General features: G+C 37.1%; 1 protein-coding gene across 2 annotated transcripts; it reads left to right on the plus strand.

Moving 5' to 3' along the window:
• On the plus strand, window positions 1–27,787 carry LOC105040286 (DNA mismatch repair protein MSH7). 2 transcript variants are annotated; one of them, XM_010916750.4, is made up of 17 exons: window positions 1–477; window positions 2,735–3,281; window positions 4,357–4,452; window positions 6,177–6,232; window positions 7,343–7,409; window positions 8,757–8,852; window positions 12,164–12,295; window positions 12,370–12,403; window positions 12,479–12,526; window positions 14,192–14,391; window positions 15,400–15,526; window positions 15,655–15,932; window positions 24,425–24,610; window positions 25,470–25,886; window positions 25,979–26,075; window positions 26,162–26,289; window positions 27,114–27,787. In XM_010916750.4, exons 1-17 carry the CDS (start codon window positions 146–148, stop codon window positions 27,576–27,578), a joined length of 3,306 nt encoding a protein of 1,101 aa, XP_010915052.1. In that variant the 5' UTR covers window positions 1–145; the 3' UTR covers window positions 27,579–27,787. The 2 variants fall into 2 exon arrangements, 1 of the variants encoding a protein (XP_010915052.1); XR_002164317.3 differs by having other exon boundaries at window positions 4–477; window positions 26,152–26,289; window positions 27,114–27,172.
• The last annotated feature ends 17 nt before the right edge of the window (window positions 27,788–27,804 follow it).

Here is a 27,804-nt window from a genome sequence, read left to right on the forward strand (position 1 = left end):
GTCATATCGCGTCCCAGTATGGTTTGCCGCCAAAACCCTCCATGTCCACCCACCGTGTATAAAGGTTCCAGGCCAGGTTCCCCCTTCCAAAGCTCTTGATCTCCCTTCGGCCCCATCGTTTGTCCCCGTCCTCAGGAAAGGAAAGATGCAGCGCCAGAAGTCCATTCTCTCATTCCTTCACAAGCCCTCGCCGGAAAACCAGCGGACCGGCGGCCCTACTTCGTATGCCGACACGCTCGGCCGCCGGTCGGCGGCAAATCAAGACCCTCGGCGGAGCTCCTCCGTAGCGGAGAAGCCCTTGAAAGAACCCTCGCCGGAGATCCAAGGAACAGACACTCCGCCGGAGAAGCCGCGCCGCCCGATCTTCCCGGCGGGAGTTCCGGCGACCGACGATGACCACAAGAACGCAACCCGGTCATTCTCGAGCATCATGCATAAATTCACCAGGGAAGGCAGATCGGAAAGCAGCAGTAAGGGGTATGACGTTTGTACCGAGCTAGGGTTTTATGTGATCTCCTTCTGGACCTTTTCAATTATTCTTCATCTTTTTTGGCTTATTTTTGATGGTTTATCCTCATCTTTTTGCTTGGATTACAAATTATGTTCCGACGTGTTTTTTTTTTTGCAAATATTTTTTTTAAAGAAAAGATGGTCTCCCATCGGTTTCGTTAAGACAAGAAAAAGTTACAAGTCGCAACCGTTTCCCAGAATGGGAAGGCATACATACCGAACATACAACGAGTGATTGGAATGGTGGTGAGAGAGGGATGGTCGGAAGGGAGATGAGGGAAGGGGACTCTCTCAAGAGTTCCATGTCTCAATACCTGGATTTTCGCCTCCTCTTGGAGATCCAATCAGAAATAAGAGACCAAGCCCCTCGCCTAGTTGCTTTTTGACTGCTCCTCTCATTTCATTTCCCAAAACCCTGTTATTCCTCTCTATATACTCCAGGTGATTGTCTACGACTCGGAATCTGTGCAAGATCTCAGTCCATAGACCTTGGTGAAGATCCAGTCAAAGAATGGATGAGTAGAAGTTTCATCTTGGATTCATCAGGATGGTTATGCGGAACAGGTTTTCTTTGGTTGGCAGTCTGTTCTTGTGTAAAGCCCAGTTGAGGATCCTGAATTTGAGAGGGGCTTTGGTCTTCCAAATGCCTCTGAAATTAATCATATTGTTTGTTGGCTTAGTTGAGAGCACACTTTTGTTATCCCACTTCTATTGAATTTCATCTTTATAATTATCTACTCTCTGCTTTCTTAACATAGCATACAAGGAACAGGCTCCAGTTACAAGGTCGTTCTTGGGTTCCTGGGTAAGTTGCAGTTTCCAACCATGTTCCTGCCACACTTCAGCCACTCTAGCTTCAGGAGGGAAGGCAATTGCAGCAAGTCAAGGAAATTGAGATCTGGCAGCTCATTGTCTCCTCAACATTCCACTGAGTGTTAGATCATTTGAATGCAGAGATATTAATGCATCCCTCCAAAGCCCTGTGTCTCCTTTAATTGTCTTCAACCATCAAGTTTTGATATAGATTTACACTTTTTTTTTTGGCTTGAATTCATATCTGTGTTTCTTTGACCCACGATTATCACTGTGTTCAATTCTGTTGGGATCCAGGAGAAATTAGGGTTTCCCCTTTCTTTATGGAAAGACGATCTATAAGAAAGAAAAATGCTTTCTTTCTGCTCTGTTTAATAAGGATACATGATCGTCATAAACTTTTTTTTCTTTTTTTTTTGAGAGTCTTTTTTTTTGCTGGATTTATTGCATATTTTAGTTAAAACTTCCTATGCAAATAGGCATGAGATATTGGTTTTTGACCAGATTCTTCTCAGTTCAATAGTTCATCTTGGACAATGACAGCATATCTGCAGTTTTTATCCTGACCTATAATGAGATGAACTATTGAACTGAGATATTAGTTTATCTCTGCGAAGATTTAAGGCTGAATAAAATTTAAGAGAAACAAGATACATAGAAATGTTGGCTGATAGGTACTGCTCTGTCCCCATGATGCCATTGATACTCTTTTTGCATTAAATAGTAAATATGGTAGGGCATACACTCAAAGATTAAAACATAGCACTTAACAAATTTTAAAATCGCAATTTTAAAACAAATCTCTGGTATGAACTCTAACTGAATCATTTTTGTAATCTGAATGTGAATGCTTACCATCATAAAGTAACACAGGCATATTCTGCTACCAGATTATTAGTTACTGGTCAGCTTGTTTCTGTTTTTGCCTAACCATTAGTTTCTTTTTTCTTTTCTTTTTTTCACCTGAAGGAGATTTTATGTTCTTCGGTATGTGATCACAATTTGACTTGGAATGCTTTACCCTTGTCTTGTGCAAGCATTTCACACTCTTATAGATTAGAGAATGAGAAGTGCAGGAAAGGTGGTTGTGCTGGCCCAGCACTAAAACTGAGCTACTTGCTCCTTTATGGATCTCTTGTAAATTCAGTTTGCAAGAAAACTCTCTACAACTGTGTATCTATGTTAAAACATCGTTTATGCAGATATGTGCCCGTGCTTACCATTAATTTATGCTAAACTTTTTCCTGGTGATTTGCAGGAACCTCCTACTTGCTCCTTTATGGATCTATTGTAAATTCAGTTTGCAAGAAAACTCTCTACAATTGTGTATCTATGCTAAAACATTGTTTATGCAGATACGTGCCTAAGCTTACCATTAATTTATGCTAAACTCTTTCCTGGTAATTTGCAGGAACCAAGATGACAGTGGTTCCCTTGGCTCTCATTTTAAATCTGATACCCTTGAAGAAGATCATGGATATGTGAAAAAAGAAACACGGTCCCTTGAGCATGCAAAATATCATTACTTAGTGTCTAAAGATGACTCCAAAGGGATGGAGCCTCTGCATTTTGAACTGCACTCAGATGTCTTGGGGCCAGAAACCCCTGCCACCCGGCCACTTGTTCCTCGTTTAAAGCGGGTACAGGAGGATCCTTGTGATAGTGAAAATAAATATGATTCTCTCCTTTTGTCTTCTAGCAAAAGGTTGAAATCAATTCAAGATTCTGTGATTGAACAAAAGACTCGTGGTGAAGTACATGAAAGTCTGACTAGCAAGTTTGAGTGGCTCAATCCTTCTGCTATTAGAGATGCAAATAGAAGACGGCCAAGTGATCCACTTTATGACAAGAGAACACTGTACCTTCCACCTGATGCATTAAAGAAAATGTCAGCATCTCAAAAGCAGTATTGGAGTGTGAAATGCCAATACATGGATGTTGTCCTCTTCTTCAAAGTTGTAAGTTCCGTTATCAGTCACACCAGATATGCTTTCTAAATCCTGTAATTTGCTCAAGCAGTCCTAATTAGAGTTTCTTTTTCTTATTATCTCATTTAGATGGCTGCACCTTGTGCTATTTAAAATAGAGGATTATATGCTAATAATTATTTGGTTTCCCTGTAGCAACAGATTGGATCTTTGAGTTCCTTCTACAGTAAACTACAGCTGATCTTGCTGTTTCAATGTCAAAGAAAGAAACACCATATGATGCTTGTAGTTGTAGCTTCTGAGGGTCTATTCATCTTAAAGATTAGATGGGCACTCTGCATGATGAACATATCTAAGTTGTTTACGTCAGGTTTTGGCAGAGGGTAAAATGGATTCTATAACTTTTCTGTATCAATCAATTAAAGAACTACTCTAGTAAACATGCCCCAAGAATTTGTCTGAATACTCTGTGGTAGCTGTTGTTTTCCATATTCGTGAGAATAACTGGATTTAGTAACTTGCCTGTCTCAAACAATTAAAGAACTGCTCTGTTAGATATGCCCCAAGGATCTGTCAGAATGCTCCAGGGTAGCTGTTCTTTAACACATTCGCAAGCACATTTGTGATCCTTTGATGCACCAATACATCATTCCTACATAATTGCATATTTGCTTTCCAAGCAAGGTTTTTGGTTTTTCCTGTTTCACTTAATACTCAATGTGTGCAGGTGAACATTAAGGAGCAGGTGTTGGAGGAAATGTCCTATCTCAGTTAGTACATGAACTTAAAAAAAAAAAAAAAAAAAAAAGAGAAAAAGGCAAAGAAATGATCACATTGTTCATGTTTTGAGCCACGTTCAGGTGGCTGAAGTCTGTTATATACCCATCCATCTTTTTAATGGCTCTACAATCCCATCATTGACACCTAAATTATGTTTTGCTTGCTTTGGTCATAATATCTTTCTATGCTTATTCATTTGCCATAGTTCATGATTTTCGATTCTGAAAGGCTAGTAATTCTTCTAACATGCTTATCTTCTTTATATGGCACATTGTTTCTCAGAATATTCTAATGGCAACGTAATCTTTTACTTTTTAAATTTTAGGGGAAGTTTTATGAGCTGTATGAGTTAGATGCTGAGATTGGCCAGAGGGAGCTTGACTGGAAAATGACTATGAGTGGTGTAGGTAAATGCAGACAGGTAAGCTGGCAATGCTCGTTTTGTGTTGTACAGGCATAGTTATATTATTTGTAGTTTCATACCCATTTTTTTTTTGTTTATTATTTCTTAATGTCATAATGTTATAATAGTCTTATCTTCTCTGTACATTTGAATTCAACTGCAGTTGTTAAATTTTGTCTTAGATTGCTTGTTTCTTGTTGCTATCGAAGCTTTTCTCCTTGCAACTTGATATATTTTCTTGATTTGTTCGCAAGTTTATTGCTGATGATCATCTCTGAAATTTATCTGCATTACCACATGGTAATCTTTTGTTGTGGTCGTTCAAAAATTAATGTTAAACCATTTCTTGGAATGATGCCCACTGGTCATTATATAACGAAAACAATGACGGTATGCTATTCCACAACTTTGGTGAAGCTTTGGAAGCCAAAGGGCACAGAGTTACCTGCTTTTCTTGTACCACTGTCAACAATGTATACAACTGTGTTCCCTCAAAAAGAAAACATATGTGACTGTACCTTGTCATCAGTACAGAAAACAAACTTAAATTTTCAATGCTGATTGTTCATTATGTTTGAATTTCATGTATTTTGTCTTTTCCCTTGCATACAGAGGTTTTATTTGAGATCATCACATAATTAACTGGACTTGGAAAGGATTAGAATTTTCTTTCACAATTCAAATCATGAAAATTGTGCATGTGTTCTTGGAGATGAGTTTCTAATTTTTCTTTTAATCTTTTATGTCATAAACTGCTCTTGTCTGTGTGAAGAGAGGGTTGGAAAGGTGCAACCCAGAAATGATTTTGCATTAATGATTTTTTGTTTCTTTTGTTTTCAAAAACTGTTATCCAATAAAGAGGGTTTCTTGTGCTATATTATATGTGACTACAGATTGCTATCTGACCTCTGTCTGTGTCGCCTCCATGTTTTCTTCTTCTGCAATTTTTGCTAATGTTCTTCCAATGCTAACTTATTGTTTTACTCTTTTGCACCAAAATCACATCCGCGAGGAAAAACAAATAACAGAAAACATGTACATTAAAAGGTTGGTTTTTAAAGAAAATCATGCTGTTCTATATTTATCATTATGTTTACATATATTATTTGATAAACAACAGTACAATCCAGTACTGTTTGATACTAGGTTGACATTTGTTGATATGCAACCACCGTAGATATGCAGGTTGGTATCTCTATGTAAGCCCAGCTTTCTTGACTGGGACTGGTTAGTGTTTACAGCAAGAAATAGAGTTTGGCATCAAGCTTAATCTTGAACATGATGCTGCGAATCTCCTGTTTGGCATGTTACCATTCTTTCTATGTTCGAATCATATTCTATTTGTGGATTCAAACCCCCTGGTCAGTAAATTGGATTGCACATTATGGTCTGAAAATCTAATCCTGTATGTTTCTAGCCTTGTCTCTTTATATCTAATGTACAAGTAAAATGTAAGTAGAATGCCTTGACTAATACCATGAAATGGTTAACTGATTAAATGATTTCAAGTTTACAGGTTATGTCTGTTTACTTAAGTGTATTGTCTTGGAGCACCTCTAATTGAGCTTGTTCTGAGATAATTAATACGGGCAACCTCAACATTGTTGAAGACGTCAATAATGTCTAGATCCTTTTTTTTTTGTTGGTTCTATCAATTGGTTTTCAATCTCTTGTTACTGTGCAGCTTTAATTTTATTAATCTGTCATTGCTGGGAACACGGAATCTCTTATCATTCTTACAGGTTGGCATTTCTGAGGCTGGGATTGATGATGCTGTTCAGAAGCTTATTGCTCGGGGGTGAGGACATTGGTTTTGTTGCTTTCTACAATTGTTATCTCACTGTTTTTTAGAGTATTTGTGCAAGAACAGATCACAAATATATGCTTTTTGGTTGGTGATCATAATATCAGGAACTTTAAGGGTTGCTACAGTGCAGTTTATGCTTGTATATACAAAAACATATTTATGTCACCACTTCAATGTTAATTAAAACTGGAAACATAGTTTGCCATAGTGCAGTAGATGCAGATGTACACATATATAGATGGTACACGCAAATGTACACTCACAGATATATATATGTATGTATGAATGTATGTACGTATAATGCATAAATGTGTTTCTCACAGCTGTTAGCATTGACTAGGGCAGATTGGCTTGCTTTCTTAGTAGATACCTATGAGTCTTTCTTCTTGTTGACTTTGTAATATGATGTTATTGCAGAAATGTTAAATAGAAAACCATCTCCTAGGTTTATCTGTCCTTCTCTCTATCTGGTTCTTGCTTCAGCCTCTCTGTCGCTTGCTGCTTGCTAGCAGCGGCTGCAAGCTTAAGTAGGTGGGAGGATGGTTGATGGACATTCATCGGTGGTTATGGCATGGCAAGAAGTGGAGGAAGCATGCTCAGCAGCTTTGGAAGGGTGTTGGAAGATGGAGTTTGATGGTCTTGTTGGGGCGAGTCATGGCCTCAACTTAATTACCAAAAGCCTGGTGTTTATGACCAGTACCTGATTGTGGGGACTGCAGGTGATTGGTTTACTGATTCTGATTAAAAATGGCCAACTTGGTGTGTTGGTGACTAAGTGGAGTTCCAGAGATGCTACATATAAAATACCATATTCTAAATTCACTGTATCATCTGGCGATAAAAATGACATGTTCTTGAAGATTAAGATTTTTACAACTAGAAATGGAGCTGGATCATTTTCTGGTCTGTTTGTATCAATAAATTTTTCTTGATGAATTACCAATAAGTTAGCCTTCAAAGTTGAGTTCTTCTGAGAGTTCTCTTTATTGTCCCTTTTGCATTAAAAGAATTGATGTAACATGTAAATGTATTCTTTACAGCTCATGCATCTTAGTGGTTCTATTCTTTGCCAGTTGCTTATAACTGTTCACGTGATCATAGGTATAAAGTTGGACGAATGGAGCAACTTGAGACCTCCGACCAAGCCAAAGCTAGAGGGAGTGCTTCTGTAAGTATTTGCTGAGCTTATGGATGCATCCTTCTTCAATGCAAGGTTTCATTGTTGTGGTTTTTGGATCTCTCTCCGTAACCAGTAGTAAATTAGTTAATTATGGAAGATTATCATGCAGTGGGAAATTCGTGTCACGTGGTGGTGTTTTTGGATGAAGCTTGTGAGCACTGACATAAGAAAGCTCTTAAAGCATTCAGGATTAGATATACGATAACACCATTTCTCAATCAACACCTTATGACTTGGACTAGTCTTCAAAAATGAGGAGCAATGTTGCAACTTGAAACCAATGCAATTCAGTGTCAGAACTCAGAAGCTTGAGAGTCCTTATCTTCAGTTCCAAGAATCAAGCTGGGTATTCTTATTACAGAATTTCTGATTCTGCAGATGACTTGAGTCCTTAAGACCTTAGATTGTCTCTTGACCTAGGAATAAGGTGAACCTTGGTGCAACAGTAAGGTTGCCCTATCATGACCTATGGAGGTCATGGGTTTGACACATGAAAACAACCTATCTGCACCCAGAGGTAAGGCTGCATGTATTCGACCCTCGCCAAACCCTGCAATACTGGGAGCCTCATGCATCGGGCCATCTTTTTTCTCTTGATCTAGGAACTCCAATAAACTGTGTGATAATTTAAATATTACATTTGGAAGTATGGCTTTTGCTAACCTTCTGGAAGGAGAGTGGTGAATTTGTTGAGTTGACATATTCATATTGTTCTAAGCAAGGTTCGCGGACTCGGTATCAGAACTCGTGTCGGTTGTCGGTCGGTACGGTACTGTACCATACCGTACCGACAATAAAAAAAATCCAACGGCCAAAAAAAAAGAGAAAGAAAACTAAGCCGAACCGGACCGAATCGGTACCATATCGTACCGGACCAAACCGTCTGGTATCGGGTGGTTTGGGCCGATACCATACCGAACCGACTGGTTCGGTCCGATTCAGATCATTTTTCGAAAAACTAGCCTGAACTGAACCGGTTTTCTGCCGGTACAGAGTGTACCGGTCGGTTCGGGTCAGCATGGAATACCATGGTTCTAGGTTAATAGGACTTGTAAGATGAACATTTTATCTTGTTCAATCATTATTCATGACTTGTAAGTCATAAGAAATTCAGTTTTATGCAGTAATGAATGAATAGTTACAATATGGCTACTCTCTGGCTGTAAAACTAGATTAACTGGTCAAGCCCATTGGGGCCTGTCAGAGTTATATTTCGAGCTTTTTTTTCTTTCAAATTCTGGTTCTTTCAGATACTTTTTGTGCTTGATCTTAGATGGAATGGATATGTATTTTCGTTTTGTATTTATCTTATGTTTATGAATGTGATTTTTTCAGGTTATCCAAAGAAAATTAGTTGAGGTTTCAACACCATCCACTATAACTGATGGCAGCATGGGACCAGATGCTGTTCACCTTCTTGCCTTGAAAGAGGTGCTGTTCTTTTTTTCCCCATTATTATGTACTTTGTTTATGAATGTACTTGACAATTTGCCAGGTACTTCATCTGTTGGCAGGAAACATTATTTATATATGTTTCTAATTTCTTTCAACTTCACTAAAAGGACTCCCCTCCCTAAAAAAAAAGGAGTAATAATAATATAATAATAATAGCAATTATGATAGTAATAGTAATAATAATTAAGGGACAAGCAAATCCCTATTTATTTTCTGTGGTTTCTCCCGTCTAGATTGCCAAACATGATGTTCCACATGTTTCTGATGGAATTCCGTCTCAAGTGTTTGTCTAACTCATTCTCTATGTATGATATTCTTTGATGTTAAGCAGAGGCCTTATTCCTATTTATAGTGGTTGGAAGTGTGATACAACCAAGTGATAAATTTTGGGAATGTTTCATTGCCATCTGTGAATCAACATCAAGAAAGAAGAGATTGCCATTGGATCTAAATTTCCAGTTGGTGGGCAGGGCAATTAACCTTACAGTTAGGTGTTTATGACTTATACAATCAATCTTCAATGCTTGTTTCACTAAATTTGGAAGTCTTAGATGTAGAAGTAAGAAGGCATAAATTGATGTGGAGATTTGCATTAAGCTAAACTAGATATTAAAACCCGTGTGATGCACGGGTAACAAAAAAAGAGGAGAGTATATGAAAGAAAAATTGTATATTTTGTTAAAACTAAACAGAATAATAATTGAAACTAATTAATTGGTCTAATATTGAAAATGATTAATAAATAATTCTTTCTCCTAATGATTAATATAAATTTTTTTATTAAATTGTAATAAATAATGCTAAACACTCAGAATGCCACTTGTCAAAAGATCACCAACTTGGTCCTTCCTATTAAATTATAATAAATAATGGTAAACACTCAGAATGCCACTTGTCAAAAGATCACCAACCTGGTCCTTCCTTTTATATATTATATTAGATAATAAATATTATGACCAAAGCTTCAAACTTTACTAGTCTAAATCTTCTACCTATGGCCAGCATACCTGCTTTAGAATCTTCTGGGACTCTTGAATATGTTTCCACTTCCTAAGCACCTCCTTGCTGAAAGTATTCCTAAAGTATCCAGTTCCCAGCACGCTCTCCCACTCCTGATTCTAGGAACTAAGATTTAAAATGAACACAATCTGGAAATTATGATAACATAGTAAAATGCGAGGTAATGTTTTTTTTTTTCAACCTGAAATTTGACTCGCACTGCTCTAAGATGGTTTTTGGATTCGACAGAAGGGATTATTGCAAAGAATTTTGAAGTTGTAAAGATAGCACATATCTAAAAGCCATTGCATGGAAGCCCAGCAAAGATTGCAACAAATAACATAAAGTATAGGTTTTATAGCTAGGAATGCAGTGAATGGTATATTTTTATTTTTTTTGCAATAACTTGTGATCCTGCAGTACATGATTTATCTTTTAGGAAACCAAATGAACAATACTGACTTTCTAAATGAACTGCATGTATACATTTTATCCTGAGAAAACCATATCAAGAGTGGGAACTTTATGACAAGAAACACATAAACTCAACATAGGCTTCTAAGCGTACAATATGCAGACCCTAAAGTATGAAAATGATTGAATTCAAGGGTCAAGCTATTCTAGCCCTGACTTATGGTTGAAACCATCCTGGTCCAGGTACTTTCTAACTCCTAATCTAAACATCTGTTGTAACAAGTACACTAAGTTCTTGCCAGTATACTCTCAACTTCCAACTACAATACAGATTACCATCAGTTCTTTCATCAAGCTAACCACAGACTCTTTCATCACCATACAGTTGAATGCAGAATCCAGTAAAGCTCCATTATAAATTCTCAAATATTTTGCTTACAACAGCTTCAAGCACAGTTTTGTGATAAGTTTCTGGGAATACAAATCACAACATTTTCACCAGTCCATTAGACTACACCATGTAAAAGATGTAGTCGAGTTTCACCCATGATTTTTTTTCTTATATAGAGTACACTGCAGACTTCTTGCAGTGAGCCCTTTAATTGATTCCTGTTGTTTATCACTTGCATTTTGAACCTCAGATGAACTTTTACAACTCCGAATGCAGGACCTTATATGCTTCAGTTCTTTCTTTCAAATGCCACACCCTTATTCTACTTGTTCACTACCAATTTTGGTGTTAAATTTTGGCTATCATGGGTCATTAGTTGGCCACACCCTATTAGTGTTTGTAGCAGTTCAATGCTCGTTATTCAATCTTATGTGATGCAAGATCACGATTATCCACATGCAAGGTTCGCGGACTGATACCGGAATCCATGCCGGCTGGTGGGTGGTATGGATCGATACAGTTCTGTACTGGATCAGACCGGACCAGTGCGAACCAATACAGGCAAAGGAAGCAAATCGGGAGGAGGAAAAGAGAGAAAGAGAGAGAAATAGAGAGGGGGGAGAGAGAAATAGAGGGGGGAGGGAGGGGAATCCGTCGGAGATGCCGTCGGACAGCCTCTGGCTGGCCGTCGGATGGCACATTCTGCTCGTGCTACACTGCAGGCATGAAAGAGGGGCGATGCCCCTGTTTCACGGTTAGTTTTTTATAAAAAGTCCGAAATACTTGAAGCCGGCAAATTGATTGTTGGCTTCACTATTCATCTTCATTTTTAAAAAGGATGATGAACATGGGCTGTGGCCCTTGTTTTATAGCCGCAGCTCTGGCCTGCGCGGTTTCCACCACTCGGTGGCCATGGCGGTCACCCGGCAAACACTGACGGCCCCTCCGCCGGCTGTGCGTCCTTTGGTACGTCGCTCTCCCCCTCTGAGCTCTCTCTCTTTCTCGCTCTTGTAAAAATCCTATCGGACAATAATCGGATCGCAGAAGCCCTTCGGTGGCCGCAGCGGGCAACCGTCGGCCTCTGGCGGCTAGGGCTTTCTCTCCCTCTCCTCCTCTCTCTCTCTCTCTCTTTCTCTGTTTTCCTTTTCCTCCTTCGGTATATCAGTTTTACCGGTCGAACTGTCTCGGTTCCCCGCCGGTCCGGTTCATTATGGGATGTACCGGCCGGTTCGAACCGGTACGGAATTCCTTGCCCACATGACATACATACATAACTATCATGGCCTGTTGTTGGTTTAGAAGGAGCTCTTTTTTTTGGTTGGCATAACTATCTTTAATTTTATTATGATTGAATATTTAGGGAAAGCAGAGTTCAGTGTATGGTTCTATCGTTCACTATCATGTCCTGTAGTTGGTCTAGAACAACACTTTTTCTTTTTGGTTGGCATAACTATCTTTGGTTTTATTATGATTGAATATTTAGGGAAAGCAAAGTTCAGCGAATGGTTCCACCATATATGGGTTTGCTTTTCTGGATTATGCTGCCTTGAAGTTCTGGGTGGGTTCTGTATCTGATGATGATTCTCATGCAGCTTTGGGTGCTTTGCTGATGCAAGTAAGCTCTGTTATTCACCAATTATTTTTTTACTTTGGTCTAATGAACTTGCATTGATGGATCCAGTTTTGCAGGTTTTACCAAGGGAAGTTATCTATGAAAGCTCAGGTATAAAGACAAACGTTTTCTCTTTGAGTTGCTAGAGATCAAGGTTTAAAAACTCATAATTTTCATTACTTGCAGGACTCTCTGAAGAAACTCACAGGGCATTGACAAAATATGCTTCAGCAGGTGATCACTGAAATATACAGAATTAATGACATAACTGACACTAATTATTATGAAGCAGAGAACTAAACTTCTGTGAGTTTCTATAAAGCTTCTCACCTCCAAAGAGAAATTCGTGAGATGTTTTCCACTATGTACTAGTGGGCTTGTAGTGGGTTGGAGCTGAACATGACCGAATGCAATCCACATTGGTCTCAAATCTTGAATTGGACCAAACCTGACTATCATAACAGGTTCCAATTTTAAATTGTATTTGTATTGGTTGTAAGCTGCATGGCTAATTTTCCACATTTCATAATACTTTCATCAGGCCTGGTTGTGTTGGGTCATCTCTATTTTATAACTGACTTTAGCTACCATCGACTCCTTTCCTTCCTAGCTTGTGGATCTGGTCTACAGGTCTAGATCTGAAATCAAGATCTTCCATTTTGGTGTACAGTCAGTTCTCTGAGGTGCATTCTCGAATATTTGTGAATATTTTGTACACATGGAATGCCTTATGTATCTTCAAGTATCGTCCTAATTCCTAAATGATTAATATTGTTTTACATTTGGTTCAGAACATGCCTGTTGGAAAGTTTGCAAACAGTGGTCCTAAGTTCATAATATTGTGAAAGAAATTTTGTTCCGGATTTTAAATGTTTTTTCTTCTTTACATGACTGTTAAATATATTGATCACATTTTTCTTGCTGCTGTCATCTGTAACTTGAAGCATGGGTGCTCTTGGTAGCACATATCTCCAGATAAATTTCAGCTACAATGCTGTAGTTGTCGCCCACATCACTTCAACAAATTTGTCTAGTTTATGCTGAAATCTTTTGTGAGGTTGTCATTGGATGTTTTACGGTGCAACACTCTTTCGGGCTTTTGCATACTCTATACTTTTGTGGGTTGTGTCATTTAACTACTTTCTCTGTCTGGCTTAGCTGTGATTTTCTATAAGGTTCTTTGCTATGTTGGACATTAAACATTCAAGCTGACAAATGGTTTGCATTTTGAAGGTATTTAGTGGGATACATTTATCTATCAGATTTAGTTGTTCCTGCTTTTCTCTTTAATTCACCAAAATCCAACTGGTGAGAGAGGTTCCACAGTGTACCAGCATGAGCTTATGAAAAATATTCATAGTGTCAAAGTATTTTAGAAAAAAAAGTCCCTCAGCGGTCAGCACCTTAATGTTATTAGATAGCTTTAAAGTCATTCTCCTTCAAAAAATGGAGAAGCCACTGTTTCTAGTTCTTTTAGTACTGACACAAGCATTTTTTTTGTTGGTTAGGTGATCTATGTTGTATGTTTCATATCATTTAGAATTCCTTTAATCTGTTTTTCAAATGTTGAACTGAAGGTGTGGTGAAATAGGAGGGGCTGGATTGCACATAAAGGCCATCTACAGGTTGACTATTATGTGGTATAAACTTATGGGCAATGTATGCCTGCTGCAGGATGGGCAATGTGGGCTTGGGTCTGTCTGTTAGAGAAAAGGATAGGAGTGGAAGACCTATGAAAACCTGCATGAATTTGCGAGGAACTATTTAACCTTAATAAGAAACGGATGGTAGAGAAGAATCCCCTAACCTGAATGAGATAGCCCAGATGTGTAGTACTGTTTTTTGGTAATTAAACATCGTCCTGAAAACATGTTATGACAGTGTTCTCTTACAATGCAGGTTCCACTAAAGTGCAAATGACTCCTGTAATGCCTGGCACAGACTCTCTGGATGCTTCCAAAGTTAGAAAATTGATACATTCTAAAGGATATTTCAGGGGATCTTCTAATTCATGGTCTTTGGCATTTGATTGTTTGATGAACCATGATCTCATTATTTGTGCTCTTGGTGAACTTGTTGGTCATTTATCTAGGCTAATGGTGAGTACAATGGTATTTCTTTTCTATCATTTAGTTTCCTAGATTAGTTTTTTAAACTGACCTTGGAAATGCAAAATTATATGCAACCCCTTTCTTTTCCTACGTGCAACCCCATAAGAGATGATGGTAGTTCAAAAGATGATGTTTTATATTTGATAGTTAATTTAATTTCTTCTTTTCCTTTTTTCCTTTTCTGGGGCAAAACCTTATCATTCTAGTGCTTTACTAATCCTAATACATACACATATCCTCAGTCTCAAGAGAGGTTCGTCAAACTGGTATTGGGCCTTGTACAAGCCAGCGACAGCTTTGGTACAATACCAATACATACCATACCAAGCTGAGGTGTATCGGAGATGAAAGATTGGGAGAAGACCGAGAGAGAGAGAGAGAGAGAGAGAGAGAGAGAGAGATGCTAACCCTAGAAGGAGAACCAGGAGAGAGAGAAGATAAGGGGAGAAAGAGGAAGAGGGATGAGAGGAAGGTGTGCACCAAGGGAGATCATGGAGAGAGAGGGTGAACCTTGTGGAGAGAGAGGGTGAGCCTTGTGGAGAGAAAGATTGCATGGAGAAGCTTCGAGAGGCCACTCACCTGCTTGCCCTCTTTGTATATTAAAAATGATCATGCTGATTATCAACCAGTCTGGTTTGGTACGCCTTGACCTGCCTAGTTTGGCATGGTTTGGTGAACTCAAGAGACTTGAATAGTGATCCTGCTTTCATCTCTTCTCCTTATTTTTCTCTTCCATTTTCCTGCTCATGGGGTTGTTGATGCTGTGTCATTTCTTGTTTTAAGATGTGATTATGATGAATCCATTTACTTATAGGAGTTACAAAGAGCCAAATCATGGGGTCATGCATGTAGAGACTTTCATCCATTGGATGGGAGATTGTAATTATTGAAATCTGAAAGGATAACATGCAATTATCACTATTTCCAAGGGTTTTGGTTGTTCTAGCTCTTAGATTGGTTTTCACAACTTCTGATGCTTGACCTGTTTCAAACCAGCTAGATGATGCTCTACGTAATGGGGAACTTTTGCCTTATCATGTATATAAAAGTTGCCTAAGAATGGATGGCCAGACCCTCACGAATCTTGAGATCTTCAGCAATAATGTTGATGGTGGCCCGTCAGGTAAGAACCTGAATGTTACCTGAACTTCCTAGTCTGTTGTTTTCTTTGCTTTGAAAGCTGATAACTTTTTATTCAGATGCCCTGCAGATTTTCTATTTCCTTACCAAGTTCATTTTTCACAAATCCAGGCACATTATATAAATATCTTGATCACTGCATAACTGCATCTGGTAAACGGCTTTTAAGAAGGTGGATATGCCATCCACTAAAGAATATTGATGATATCAAGGATAGGCTTAATATTGTGGAGGGATTAATAAAGGATTCAGGGGTAACCTACATAATAGCTGAGTATCTGCACAGGCTTCCTGATCTTGAGAGACTGTTAGGACGGGTTAAGGCTACTGTTGGTTCATCATCTATGCTCCTTTTGCCTTTGGTTGGAGAAAGAGTACTGAAACAACGGGTAGTTGATTCTCTCTCTCTCTCTCTCTCTCTCTGCGTGCGTGCGTGTCATGCTTTACATATTTACATCCTCTTGTTTGGTTCTAGTATGGTATTTTCATGAATGCATGCAGCCTTTTGACTATATTCATCATCACACGTGTGCGTATGACCAGTTTGTTCTTGCAGTGTGTTCATTTTTGATATGTGAAACTTTATCTTGCTTTCTGTCAATGAATAGTGTTTATTGGTTTCTCCATAGTTTCAGCATGGGGACTTGTATATAATCATGGGCATAATATTCTGATAATCACCTCATGTTTGATAAAGGATTTGATGTTATTTATTGGGCTCAACTTCAACAAAATTCCTTGCAAAATATGAAGAACATCAGCAGAGCAAGAGGATGGTATGAAAGGTGCCTCTGAAGCAAGAAGGCTCGGTAGAGCTATGAAGCATAGTTTTACAACTTGGCCTAATGTGAAGCTGCCCATGGATTCTGCTAGGACTCCAGGTTTACTAATATTCATGGCAAGTGGGCTACATAATAAAATAACAAAAAAGAAAATTAAAATTAAGATAATAAACTTATATATATATATATATATATATATATATATATATATATATATATATATTCATATGTGAAAGAGAACAATAAAGCTTACACAGTCATGAAGGCAGATCTATAGATGATGCAACTATGAATAAATGACACTGCTTCTAAGAATGCATCCCCACATTTTTTCTACTAGCAGTATTTTGCGAACCTGAACTAAGTTACAAGCACAGCTGCATCAAAAATACCACAAAAGTCAGACTGATAGGGCTTAGTCTCCACATATTGTAGGCCCATCATTCAAAGTCTAAAAGTCCAAATGCATTACTTTCATCTAGTTTTATCTTAGCATTGGTTACTGATGTGTATCGTAACACACCAAAATTATCCTTACTACTATGTAGATAGGGTGAGTTGAGATCGTATCCGCAGGGATCTTAGTTGATTATTTCGAAAACGCAAAAGAAAAGAATAATATATTATAAAAAACTAAAAAAGAAGCATGAAAATTATAATAAAATTATTTTTTATTAATCAAATAAAGAAGCATATATAAAGAAAAGAAATAAAATTATGATACAAGACAACTAAAACAAGTTGATCTTTTTGCTGCGTTTGATGGTGGATGTCTCCTTGAATCCTTCGTCTTCCTCTGTGCAGACAGCGGCAGGATGGCTGGAAGGTTTGATCTAAGAACTCCAAGAAGAAAGATTGATGGAAGCGGGTATGTAGAAGAGAAAGGGTAACGGCACTAGGATTAGGACCTCTTCTAGATTGATGGGATGTGAAAAAGGGATCTGTGGAGGAATATGGTGTCGTGCTAGGGTTAGTACCTTCCCTAGACTTATGGAGAAGAAGAAGAGGGAGGAGAAAGAAAGAAGTTTGAAGAAAACTTAGGATTGGCTTGATTAGAAGAGAGAAAGGGAAGAGCTTTAATGGAGGAGAGAAAGAGGAGATGATCTCCACAAGGGGCTGATGTTTTTAGAAATAAGGGCTAGGGGTGCTATTTATAGAGTGGGGAGGCTAGGGTTTCATGAAAAGAGAGGTGGGAGTGTGAATAAGGATCCAAGTCTGGTTGCCTGGTTTACTCAAGTCTGATCCAATTTGAGTCTAATTTGAGTCATATGAATCCACTCTCAATTACCTGCAAAATAGACTAGAGAGCATCAAATTTCAATAAAATAACATCAATTATTATAATATTTAGTACTTATAGTGACTTAAATTAAGTATTCATCACACCCCCTAACTTGAATTTTATTCGTTCTCGAGTAAAATATATACATTAGTATGCGCACCAAATTATCCTTGAATCAAAAGTTATCCTAGACATTCCTAACTGTAGTGGATATCCGGTTAGACCATTAATGAGGTACTTCATTGGATTATCAATTCGACCCAATTAATGGCTGAGTATTAGTCATAGAAATTTTTAAAAATCTTCTTTCACCAACTTTTCACTCTACTCTTTAAGTCCTCTAACTTGATGTGAGCAAGGTTTATTGTCTTCTTACAATTTATCTCCTTATTCTTTTTTTTTCTTTGTAGAAATATTTACATGTACAGTCAGTGCAATGTCCTAACCCCTTAAGCTTTCTAATTGACTCTTATAGTGAGCTTTAGATCAATGACTCCCAAATCAATTGGCTTTAGGGTATTAGGTATAAAACATCCTCAGGCTTACTGACTCGAGTCAAAAAAACTACGAGTTAAAAACTGATTATACAAGAGGTTTCTTCACATTCTCACTTTTTGATGCGAACAACGCTTAGGCGAAGGGGCTCGGTTACTTAGTGAGAAATGTTAATTTTTTTTATTTTATCTTTTTTGTAATAAAATTTTTTTTGCATACCTCGATCTTTCCACCCATACCTCCATAAAAAACAGTCTTCATTGAGAGGTGGGAAGAGGGTTCTAGAATCACTTAAAAATTTAGTCTGGACTAAATTCTCTCATTAATTGAGCATCTTTAATAATTTCTTCCTCAATATCTCTAAAATTATCTAGACCGTTAATCACTCAATAATTATTGTGCCTAGTTAACTTCAAATCGAGATAAAATTCATATGCACAAAATTAATTATTTCTAACCATACTCGAGGACTTAATTAAATTAGTTATTCTTTCCTCCAACTTAATTTTCATTATCCCCAATTAAAGAAGAGAATCATAATAAAATATAACAAGGAAGGATACCATCTGAGTTTAATGTGCGCATTCATTGTTGAGAGATTCCTCATTGCTGGGTGTGGTGTGTTCTTGATTTCAGCTGGTGTGAACGTGGCTTTCCCTCCAATTTGGCTATTAGCATCACTTATCCACTCCACTATAAAGATTCAACTTGGCTAATTATTTTTTTCGAGATTCCTACAAAAAAAAAAAAAACTAAAAATATTGCATAAGCTGGGTTGTTTCCCAAAAAGCATTAAGTTTAACGTCTTCAGCCGGATGCTGTGAGGGAGTCCCTCCTATAACTAACTTGGGTACATCCCTCAAAGAGTCAAAAGGACAGGACCAATCAGGAGGCCTTGTCATCATGGCAGAAAAACGTCTATAGAGTGTCTTATGATGATTAGCCCGAACCAATAGAATGTACTGGGCAAGCATGCAATTTCAGGGACTAACAATATTCTCATAATTTTTTTGATGATTGAAAAGGGATTGTGTTTGTTGGATCGAGATTAGGGTTGGTAGTTTAAGAGTTTCTTCAATTATAACCTGATCTACTCTAATTCCTATCGCGAATATGGCATGTTTTGGCATCATCTCTTCCCAGTCTATAGCATGGCACTTTTTCTTAATTAACACTAAATTTGTCTCTATATATCGTTTTAACATCATAGAAAGATTTTGGAGACAGTCCTTGATAGTAGTGCCAAAAATAGAGAAATCAATCATAAAAATCTTAATATCATTATCCCTCATTTTAGAGATATCCCATCCAACAGCTTTTTTATGTATTTTTAGAATACTTACAAGTTGGGCTTCCTGATTAGGGATCACTAGAAGGGTGTCAGTAGGTGCGTCAGGAAGTGGCTTCAGTTCTAGAGTAGGTGGTGATCTAATAAGAGAGCTATTGGGAGATTAGGTGATAGCTCATATTTTTCGATCTAAAATAGAGCAGTTTTAGGGTAGGGCATATCAACTAGATCATTTGTTTTTGTGATATATCCATCGACATCAAAATCGTCCACCTCGAAGTGAGCTAAACAGGGATCTAAAGAATCTTGGGAGAGAATTATGGGTGTAACTTTCTTTATTATGTTATTCATTTGTGGTCCTCGAAAAGTCTCAATTAATTTTATTTCATCAATTTGTCTATCTTTCTTATAAAAAGAAGTGGGTGATTCTAGGGTATTTGAAAAGGGGGCGATAGGTAAGTAGGATAATGATGGAATTGGTTAGTCCCACCATTCGAATTTTTCTCTAGATGTTTCTGTCTTAGTCAAATTATTTGTGCTGGTCATTTTGATTGTGCAGGGTTGTTTTAGGACTATTTCATTTTGAAGAGTCATAATCGATTGTTCAGAAAAAATTACAGGGATATTAAAATTTTTAGTCAGGTATTGTCTCTCAGGATCACTCTCAGACTGACTAATCAGCTCTTCTTTTTCCTCCTTACTGATTGTAATTACTGATTGATCGACTTGAATTTCTATTTTGGCCAAGGATGCATAGAGGAGTAAAGGGTCTGATTGGTGCTTTCAATCCTATTTAGTGCTTGCAGAACCTTCTCTTCAAATGATGAGCTATAAGTAGTTGGAGAAGGTTGATATTGTGAATAGGACAAGTCGTAATAGGATGCTTCTACAAACGTAGATCTTTGTGCCCACTGGGTATGAGTTCCATGAAAAATTTGGTTGAACCCCCTAACCTGGATTGTAATCGTTAAAGAATAGGTTATTTTCTGGTTCATAGGCTATTTGAGTTTGATCTTGATGAACTTGATCATATCTAAACTCAAAAAATTGGTGCACAGTTGGGCATTCAACTTGTTGTGCAGGAAGAAAAGATGTAGAGAGTGTCTAATAGCTGGCTGGCAATTTAATTTATGAGACAGCTCATCATCTCTACTGTAGAAATTCATATTCCTAGCACAGATCTAATTTATCGGATTGTTCTTGATTGATTTCAAGAGATCTATGTCTAGATCAAAATAATCTCCTAATTTTTTTTAAGGAGAGAAGAAAAAGAGAAGAGGAAGAAAGAGAAGTTCTAAAGATTAGAATTCTAAGAGAGTCTTAAACCTAGAGACGATAGATGCGAAGATTATTTTTAATTATTTTTATTTTTTTATTTTTTAGATAAGTGATGCAATCAAATCAACTCTATTTTAGGGTTAACCTAGATCTAGACAGCTTCTAATTGCCAAGGTCACCTTTGAGTACTCCAAGTAAAAGGCTAGCTACTCAACTGGCTAGGTAAGTGTAAAGTTGGTGGGTACCAACTATATTGGTCAGGTCAGCGAACGGAACCAATTAATGAACCACCTTCCTTCGGGACGTAATCTTTGAACTACTTTTCTAGACACCAATTAAATCGACCAATCTTAACTCGATCCAACTCTTAGGGTTCCTTGTCCTATTGAGCTCGAGAGGTCAACGTCTAATCGATTTTAAATTAGAGGTTTAGGTCAATACGATTACAAGATGGTGGTTTGTGGGCCAAGGAAGGGTGATGAAATCCCTACCTTATGTTGATTAAGATTTTGCCTTTAAGATTTTTTTATGAAAATATGCAATGCAAAAAAAAAAGTGTCCAAACATGTTAAGTAGCTTTTAAAATTTAATTAGTTTATTTATATTGGTTAAGTGTTATGTGTTATCTTTGTATTCCTTTTATATTATGTTGTTTTTAAGCAAGAAGAAATAAAAGGTAAGTTTTAAATTAAGTTAATTAGATATTAGAAGATCTAGTAAATCTAATTAAATAGAAAGTAAATAATACTAAGATTAAAAGGCAAGTAGGTAACCTATAAATAAAGCAATAAATCAAATCTACTTTTAAGGTAATAAATTATTCTAAGCTATGGAAAACAGTAAATCACTAGGAATAATGGATAATAATAAATAAGGTAACTACTCACTACGCAAATAAAGTAATTTCACAGTTAAGAATAAAAGGTAGTGCGTAATCTAAATAAAAGGCAAAGAATCTAATCTACTTAAGAAGCAGGAAATCACTAATTATATAAAATAGTAAATTATTCTAAGCTATAGAAAGCAGTAAGCCACTAGGCTATAGAAAGTAGAAAATTTTTTTATGCATGCAAATAAAGAAATCTAAATATAAAATAGTAAATCTACCATATACGAAAAGCAATATAAGGCAGAAATTTTTTAAAAATAATAAATAGAAGATAATTAAGCAATTAAAATAAATTAACACTACTAATCAGCAAAGTAAAGTATGGAGAGCAAGAGTATAAGAGAAGGAAATAATCAACTAAAAATATAAAGTAGTAAAACATATAAGGTAGTCAAGCAATCTAAAGTAAGAAATAAAAATCTAAAAAGTAGTAAAATATTTTTTTGTTATTTTACAGATTTTTTTTTATTTTTTATTTTCAAAACAATCGCGCCAAGATCCCTGACAACGACGTCAAAATTTGATGCATATCGTAGCACACCAAAATTAACCTTATTCACTACTATGTAGACAGGGTGAGTCGAGATCGTATCCGCAGGGATCTTAGTTGATTGTTTCGAAAACGCAAAAAAAAAGAAAAATAGATTGTAAAAAATTAAGAAAGAAGCATGAAAATTATAATAAAATTATTTTTCATTAATCAAATAAAGAAGCGTACATAAAGAAAAGAAATAAAATTATGATACAAGACAACTAAATCAAATTAATCTTCTTACTGCCTCTGATGATGGATGTCTCCTTGAATCCTTCGTTTTTCTCTGTGCAGACAGCGGCAGGATGGCTGGAAGGCTTGGTCTAAGAACTCCAAGAAAGAAAGATTGATGGAAGCGGGTATGTAGAAGAGAAAGGGTAGCGGCATTAGGATTAGGACCTCTCTTAGATTTGATGGGATGTGAAAGAATCTGTGGAGGAATATGGTGTCGTGCTAGGGTTAGTACTTCCCCTAGATTTATGGAGAAGAAGAAGAGGGAGAGAGAAAGTGAGAAGCTTGAAGAGAATTTAGGGTTGGCTTGATTAGAAGAGAGAAAGGGAAGAGCTTTAATGGAAGAGAGGAGGAGATGATCCCCACAAGGGGGCTGATGTTTTTAGAAATAAGGGCTAGGGGTGCTATTTATAGAGTGGGGAGGCTAGGGTTTCATGAAAAGAGAGGTGGGAGCGTGAATAAGAATCTTTGGATCTTCATATTGATTCTCCTCCGTTGATCTTTAAATCGTGTTCACACTGGAATAGGAGCTGGTTGCCTGGTTCACTCAAGTTTGATCCAATTTGAGTCATGAATCCAAACTCCCAATTACCTGCAAAATAGACTAGAGAGCATCAAATTTTAATAAAATAACATCAATTATTACAATATTTAGTATCTCTAGTGACTTAAATTAAGTATTCATCAGTTACCTCCTTTTTTTTCTTATTCATATATCAAAGTCTATGTCATGAGGTACCCTGATCTATGGTGTATTGCAAAGCCACTTTAATTAATACCAAATCTTATCTTTTATTAGCATAAAAATGTAATTTTCATATTTTCCTTTAATTGGTGGTTGCATCCTCAGCATTCTTGCGTCTCTGCTCCATTTGCCCCTTTCTATACAACATAATTAGCTTTACATAATTCTTCATTAGTCTTCTCAGCAAGCATGTATCACATGAATGCCAATGTGGTATTGTGCTGTCTATTACAGCTCGCTTGCTGTGTAGTCCGGGAAATATCTTCATTTGTCTTCTACTTTCCATTTTTAGTAAATCCTAGGTACATGATAGAGTAATTTGAGGAAACTACTGTGAGCTTAGCTAACCTGCAACTAGGTTGGTTTTGAGTGTTGCATGGGCATAATAGATGCAGGTCGGATTCCGATGCATTCATGTGCCTGACCCAGCAAGAAAGGAAAAAAGGAGATGTGGGATATATATAGAATAAGTTATAATTTTAACTAAAACATATTTATATCTTTAATACTATTTGTTTAAACATGAAAAATAAATAATAAGATGATATTGTTTATCAAGGTCATTCTATATACATGTTTCTAATTCATACTTCCTAATGAACTTAAGGGCATAGAAGTATTTGCAAAGTTAGTATGGATTACCATGTTTTCTTGGCATCATTAGTACTTTTTGGCAAATTGAGGTTCCATGTAGTATGGATTACCTTGTTTTCTTCCATATCTGGTAGGAATTGGTTGAGAATTTTACCCATCATTGTTTCTTTAAGTGATAAGAAAATTGAAAATTGGGCTTGTCATCACAAAGTTTTGAAATATGAAAGCAGAGTTTCTTCGTTCAGATTGGCATTTCCCTCCCTCTTTTTTGTGCTTATAAAATAAGCATAGTCATCAGAAGCATGTCTTCCTTTGGCATGAGATTGCTATGTTTTTATTGGAAGATGAATGGATGGTAAAACAGTTTGTCATCCTCCTTCAATGCCATGTATATACACATACACATGCACACATTTGCAGCTATGACCATAATGTGTGCTCTCTTATTTAATTTTCTGTTTAATTTTGTAAAGAAAATGTATGGTCTTGCCTATGTGTGACATGCATGGTCTTATTTTCAGTCCCTGATGTCAGCACAAGCTAAATATCTGACAGGTAACAGGTTATTCTATGCATCATAATAATTGTGGATCGGTAATTATCATAGTGCTTGCCTTGAATTGATTCACTTAATGGAGGTTATAATCTTTCTAGCACTAAAACGTTCTATTTTAGGGAACAGTTAATATTGTGCAGGTAGTTCTGTTTTGCTTGACAGATTGTTATTTATTAATATCAACATGCATATTTTTGTGGTCTATTCAGATCAAAGCATTTGGGTCTCTTGTCAAAAGTCTCCGAGTTGGAATAAATTTGTTAAGTGTTCTACAGAAAAAGAACCATGAAATCTCATCATTGTCAAAAATTGTGAATCTTCCAATGCTCAGTGTGCTTGATGAACTGCTTCACCAGTATGAAGTAGCTCTGGATGATGATTTTCCACAGTATCAGGTTTGCCATACAGAACTTTGTGCCACATTTTTTTCTGTTACCTGGCATTAATTAAAAGACTTCCCATGTTCTTTTTACCTCTGGTTTGGAGGTCGACAGATCACTGGCATAAATGTATAAATCAAATCTTAAGTTTTAAGAATGTAATGTCTTCACCGCTAATATCATTATGGATCTTCCAAACTGCACGGTTATGAAATAAGTTGTCTGAGATGTTGCTAATACATATCAAAATTCTGTGCACCATTTTCTTCCAGTTTTTAAAGTGATCCTTCTCAACATTTTCAATAACATTGCTGCTCATCATGTATTAAGTCACATATGGTCTTTTCTTAACTATAGATTGGTGAAATTTTTACTGTCTTTTTAGTGAATCTATTGTATGTAACTCAAAGCATGGTCTAATGGCTGTTTTGTAATATGCCTACCAGTAACTGCATATAATATATCAAAAGTCTGTGAAAGACCCGTATTTAAGTTTTGTAAAAGTGCTTCTTCCATTAAATTCAAAGATACTTTTGCATAATGGCCATCTAACTAAAAACAATGAGTAATGCTTTATGAAAATTGATGTACAGTATTTGCATTTCTTTTTCTTTAATTTTGTGATCATTTCCTTCTTTCTTCAGCTTAGTCTGATTTTTGATGGGTGCACTGATAAAAAATATTATGTAATATCTGAAAGTGTTCCTAAATATAAATACTCTTTTATTTTAATTGTATAGGCTCTTCCTTTTTGTGTAATATGCTTCATCGTGACTTAAAAACCTGATATAACTGGAATTACCCACTGATTATACCATGATGCTCGGCTTAATGATGCTCGGCTTAAGTATATTGATTTTATCATGACTGCTAGGATCATGATGTGAAGGACTCGGATGCTGAAACATTAGGTGTTCTAGTTGAGCTGTTTGTTGGAAAGGCTACTGAGTGGTCACAGGTCATCAATGCACTGAACTGTATTGATGTGCTCCAATCATTTGCTCAAGCTGCATTTCAATCGCATGGTTCCATGAGTAGGCCTGTATTTCTGCCAGCTAGTTCAGATTACATAGATTCACACCGAGAAAGTGAAGGACCAACACTGCAAATGAAGGGTTTATGGCATCCCTATGCTGTTGCAGAAAATGAAGATGGTCTAGTTCCCAATGACATTTATCTTGGTCAAGACTCAGATGGACACCATCCTTGTGCACTGTTGTTGACTGGACCAAATATGGGTGGAAAATCAACATTACTTCGTGCGACATGTCTGGCTGTTATACTGGCTCAGGTTAGATATTAGACAACTGAATTCAGTTCATTTAATCTTCAGGTATTTTATGGTTAGGGGCAGGTGTTGAACTTGCATGTCCTCATTGGCAGCTGGGTTGCTATGTTCCCTGTGAAATGTGCGCATTATCACCTGCTGATGTTATCTTTACACGGCTGGGTGCAACCGATCGCATCATGTCAGGCGAAAGTGAGTGCACCATGAACAACTTATTCCACATCGATTTATTGGAGATCAGAATCATGTTCAACTTTTTAATATTTAGTCTCTTCTAGGTACCTTCTTTGTTGAATGTGCAGAAACAGCATCAGTTCTTCAAAATGCCACTCAAGATTCTCTTGTCTTGCTTGACGAACTTGGTAGAGGAACAAGCACTTTTGATGGATATGCAATTGCCTATGCTGTAAGTAGTCTTTTCCACTAGTTAAGCATATGCTCTGTGGGGTTATTGTGTGCAAAATGCCATCTTACAAAGCAAGATCAGGAAGATCCATTATTTAGCGGATCTTACTGTACAGTACTATAGTTGTGACAAAGATCCAACTCAGGTGATTCGACTACATGAATACTGCCTAGCTGTCTCATGAGTACCGACTTCATTCCGTACAAAGTTCTGGAACTTGCCTGTAAAAATTGACAGAACTGCAACCCGTTTGGAGTCGGATCTTGCATGGGATGGAAAACACTTTTCAGTTATTCATGGGTCCCGATTTGAAGTTGTAGGTCAGGTGATAGTTCAGTCAGGTCTTGGTTGGATGACCACTTCAAAGTGCTATTGCACCTGGCCTTTATTGCGTCACAAAGCAAACATTTCTAGTTTTATTTATGTTTTATAATGATAATAGTAAATAAAATTCTGGGGGCTCAAAGACTAGCAGGTGTGAGACTGAAGATGCTCTGGGCTAGCTGACATATAGAGCTCCAGATTTCCAACATGTAAATACATGCCAGGGCATCAATTGATCGGACAACCCCGTGTGTGAGACCCCGGAGTTGTATTTTTAACTACATGAATTTCCATTTAGTTAAGAGTATGCATGGGTAATCATATGAAAAGATTATTTTAGACATAAAATAGCAAATTGTAAGGTGAAAAGCACAGCTTGCATCACGATCTAGTTGTTTCAGAGGACTCCATCTTTGTCAAAACATTTGTTTTTGATTTTCCCAAAACATTCCAATGTCTAGCCCATGACATGTTTTTCAATGCACAAATTTCCTTTCAAGGTATTTCGACATCTTGTGGAAAGGGTTCGCTGTCGTTTGCTTTTTGCCACGCACTACCATCCCCTTACAAAGGAATTTGCATCTCATCCTCATGTAAGCTTGCAACACATGGCTTGTGCATTCAAGGCTAGAGCTGGATGCTCCTTCGATAGGGATGGAGACCTGGTATTTCTCTACCGGCTTGCTTCAGGAGCTTGTCCAGAGAGCTATGGATTACAAGTCGCTTTGATGGCAGGGATTCCAAAACAAGTTGTTGAAACTGCATCAAAGGCTAGTCAAAGAATGAAATTGATGATTGGTGAAAATTTCAAATCCAGTGAAGGAAGATCTAAATTTTCCACCCTCCATGAAGAGTGGTTAAAGACCCTGTTGTCCATCTCTGGGATTAATAATGATTGTTGGGATGATGATGCATCTGATACATTGCTTTGTTTGTGGCATGAACTCAAGGGTTTCTACAGATAGGATAACTGTAGGACGTAATGATATAGGAGGGCAATTGTTGTCTTGAAGATACTGATGGGTATGTAAAATTTTGATCTACGACAAACTAACTAGCTGTATGGTGAAAAGTGTGAAGATCTGGTTGTTAGCAGGCTTGGGATGTATCAGCTGCTGTATGGTTGCTGCTTATTATGCATAATTGTAGTTGGAAAACAAGTATCATTTGGCCACTGGATTATATTCCATA

Source organism: Elaeis guineensis, chromosome 3 (genome assembly GCF_000442705.2).
Source record: "Elaeis guineensis isolate ETL-2024a chromosome 3, EG11, whole genome shotgun sequence".
Classification (NCBI taxonomy): Eukaryota; Viridiplantae; Streptophyta; class Magnoliopsida; order Arecales; family Arecaceae; genus Elaeis; species Elaeis guineensis.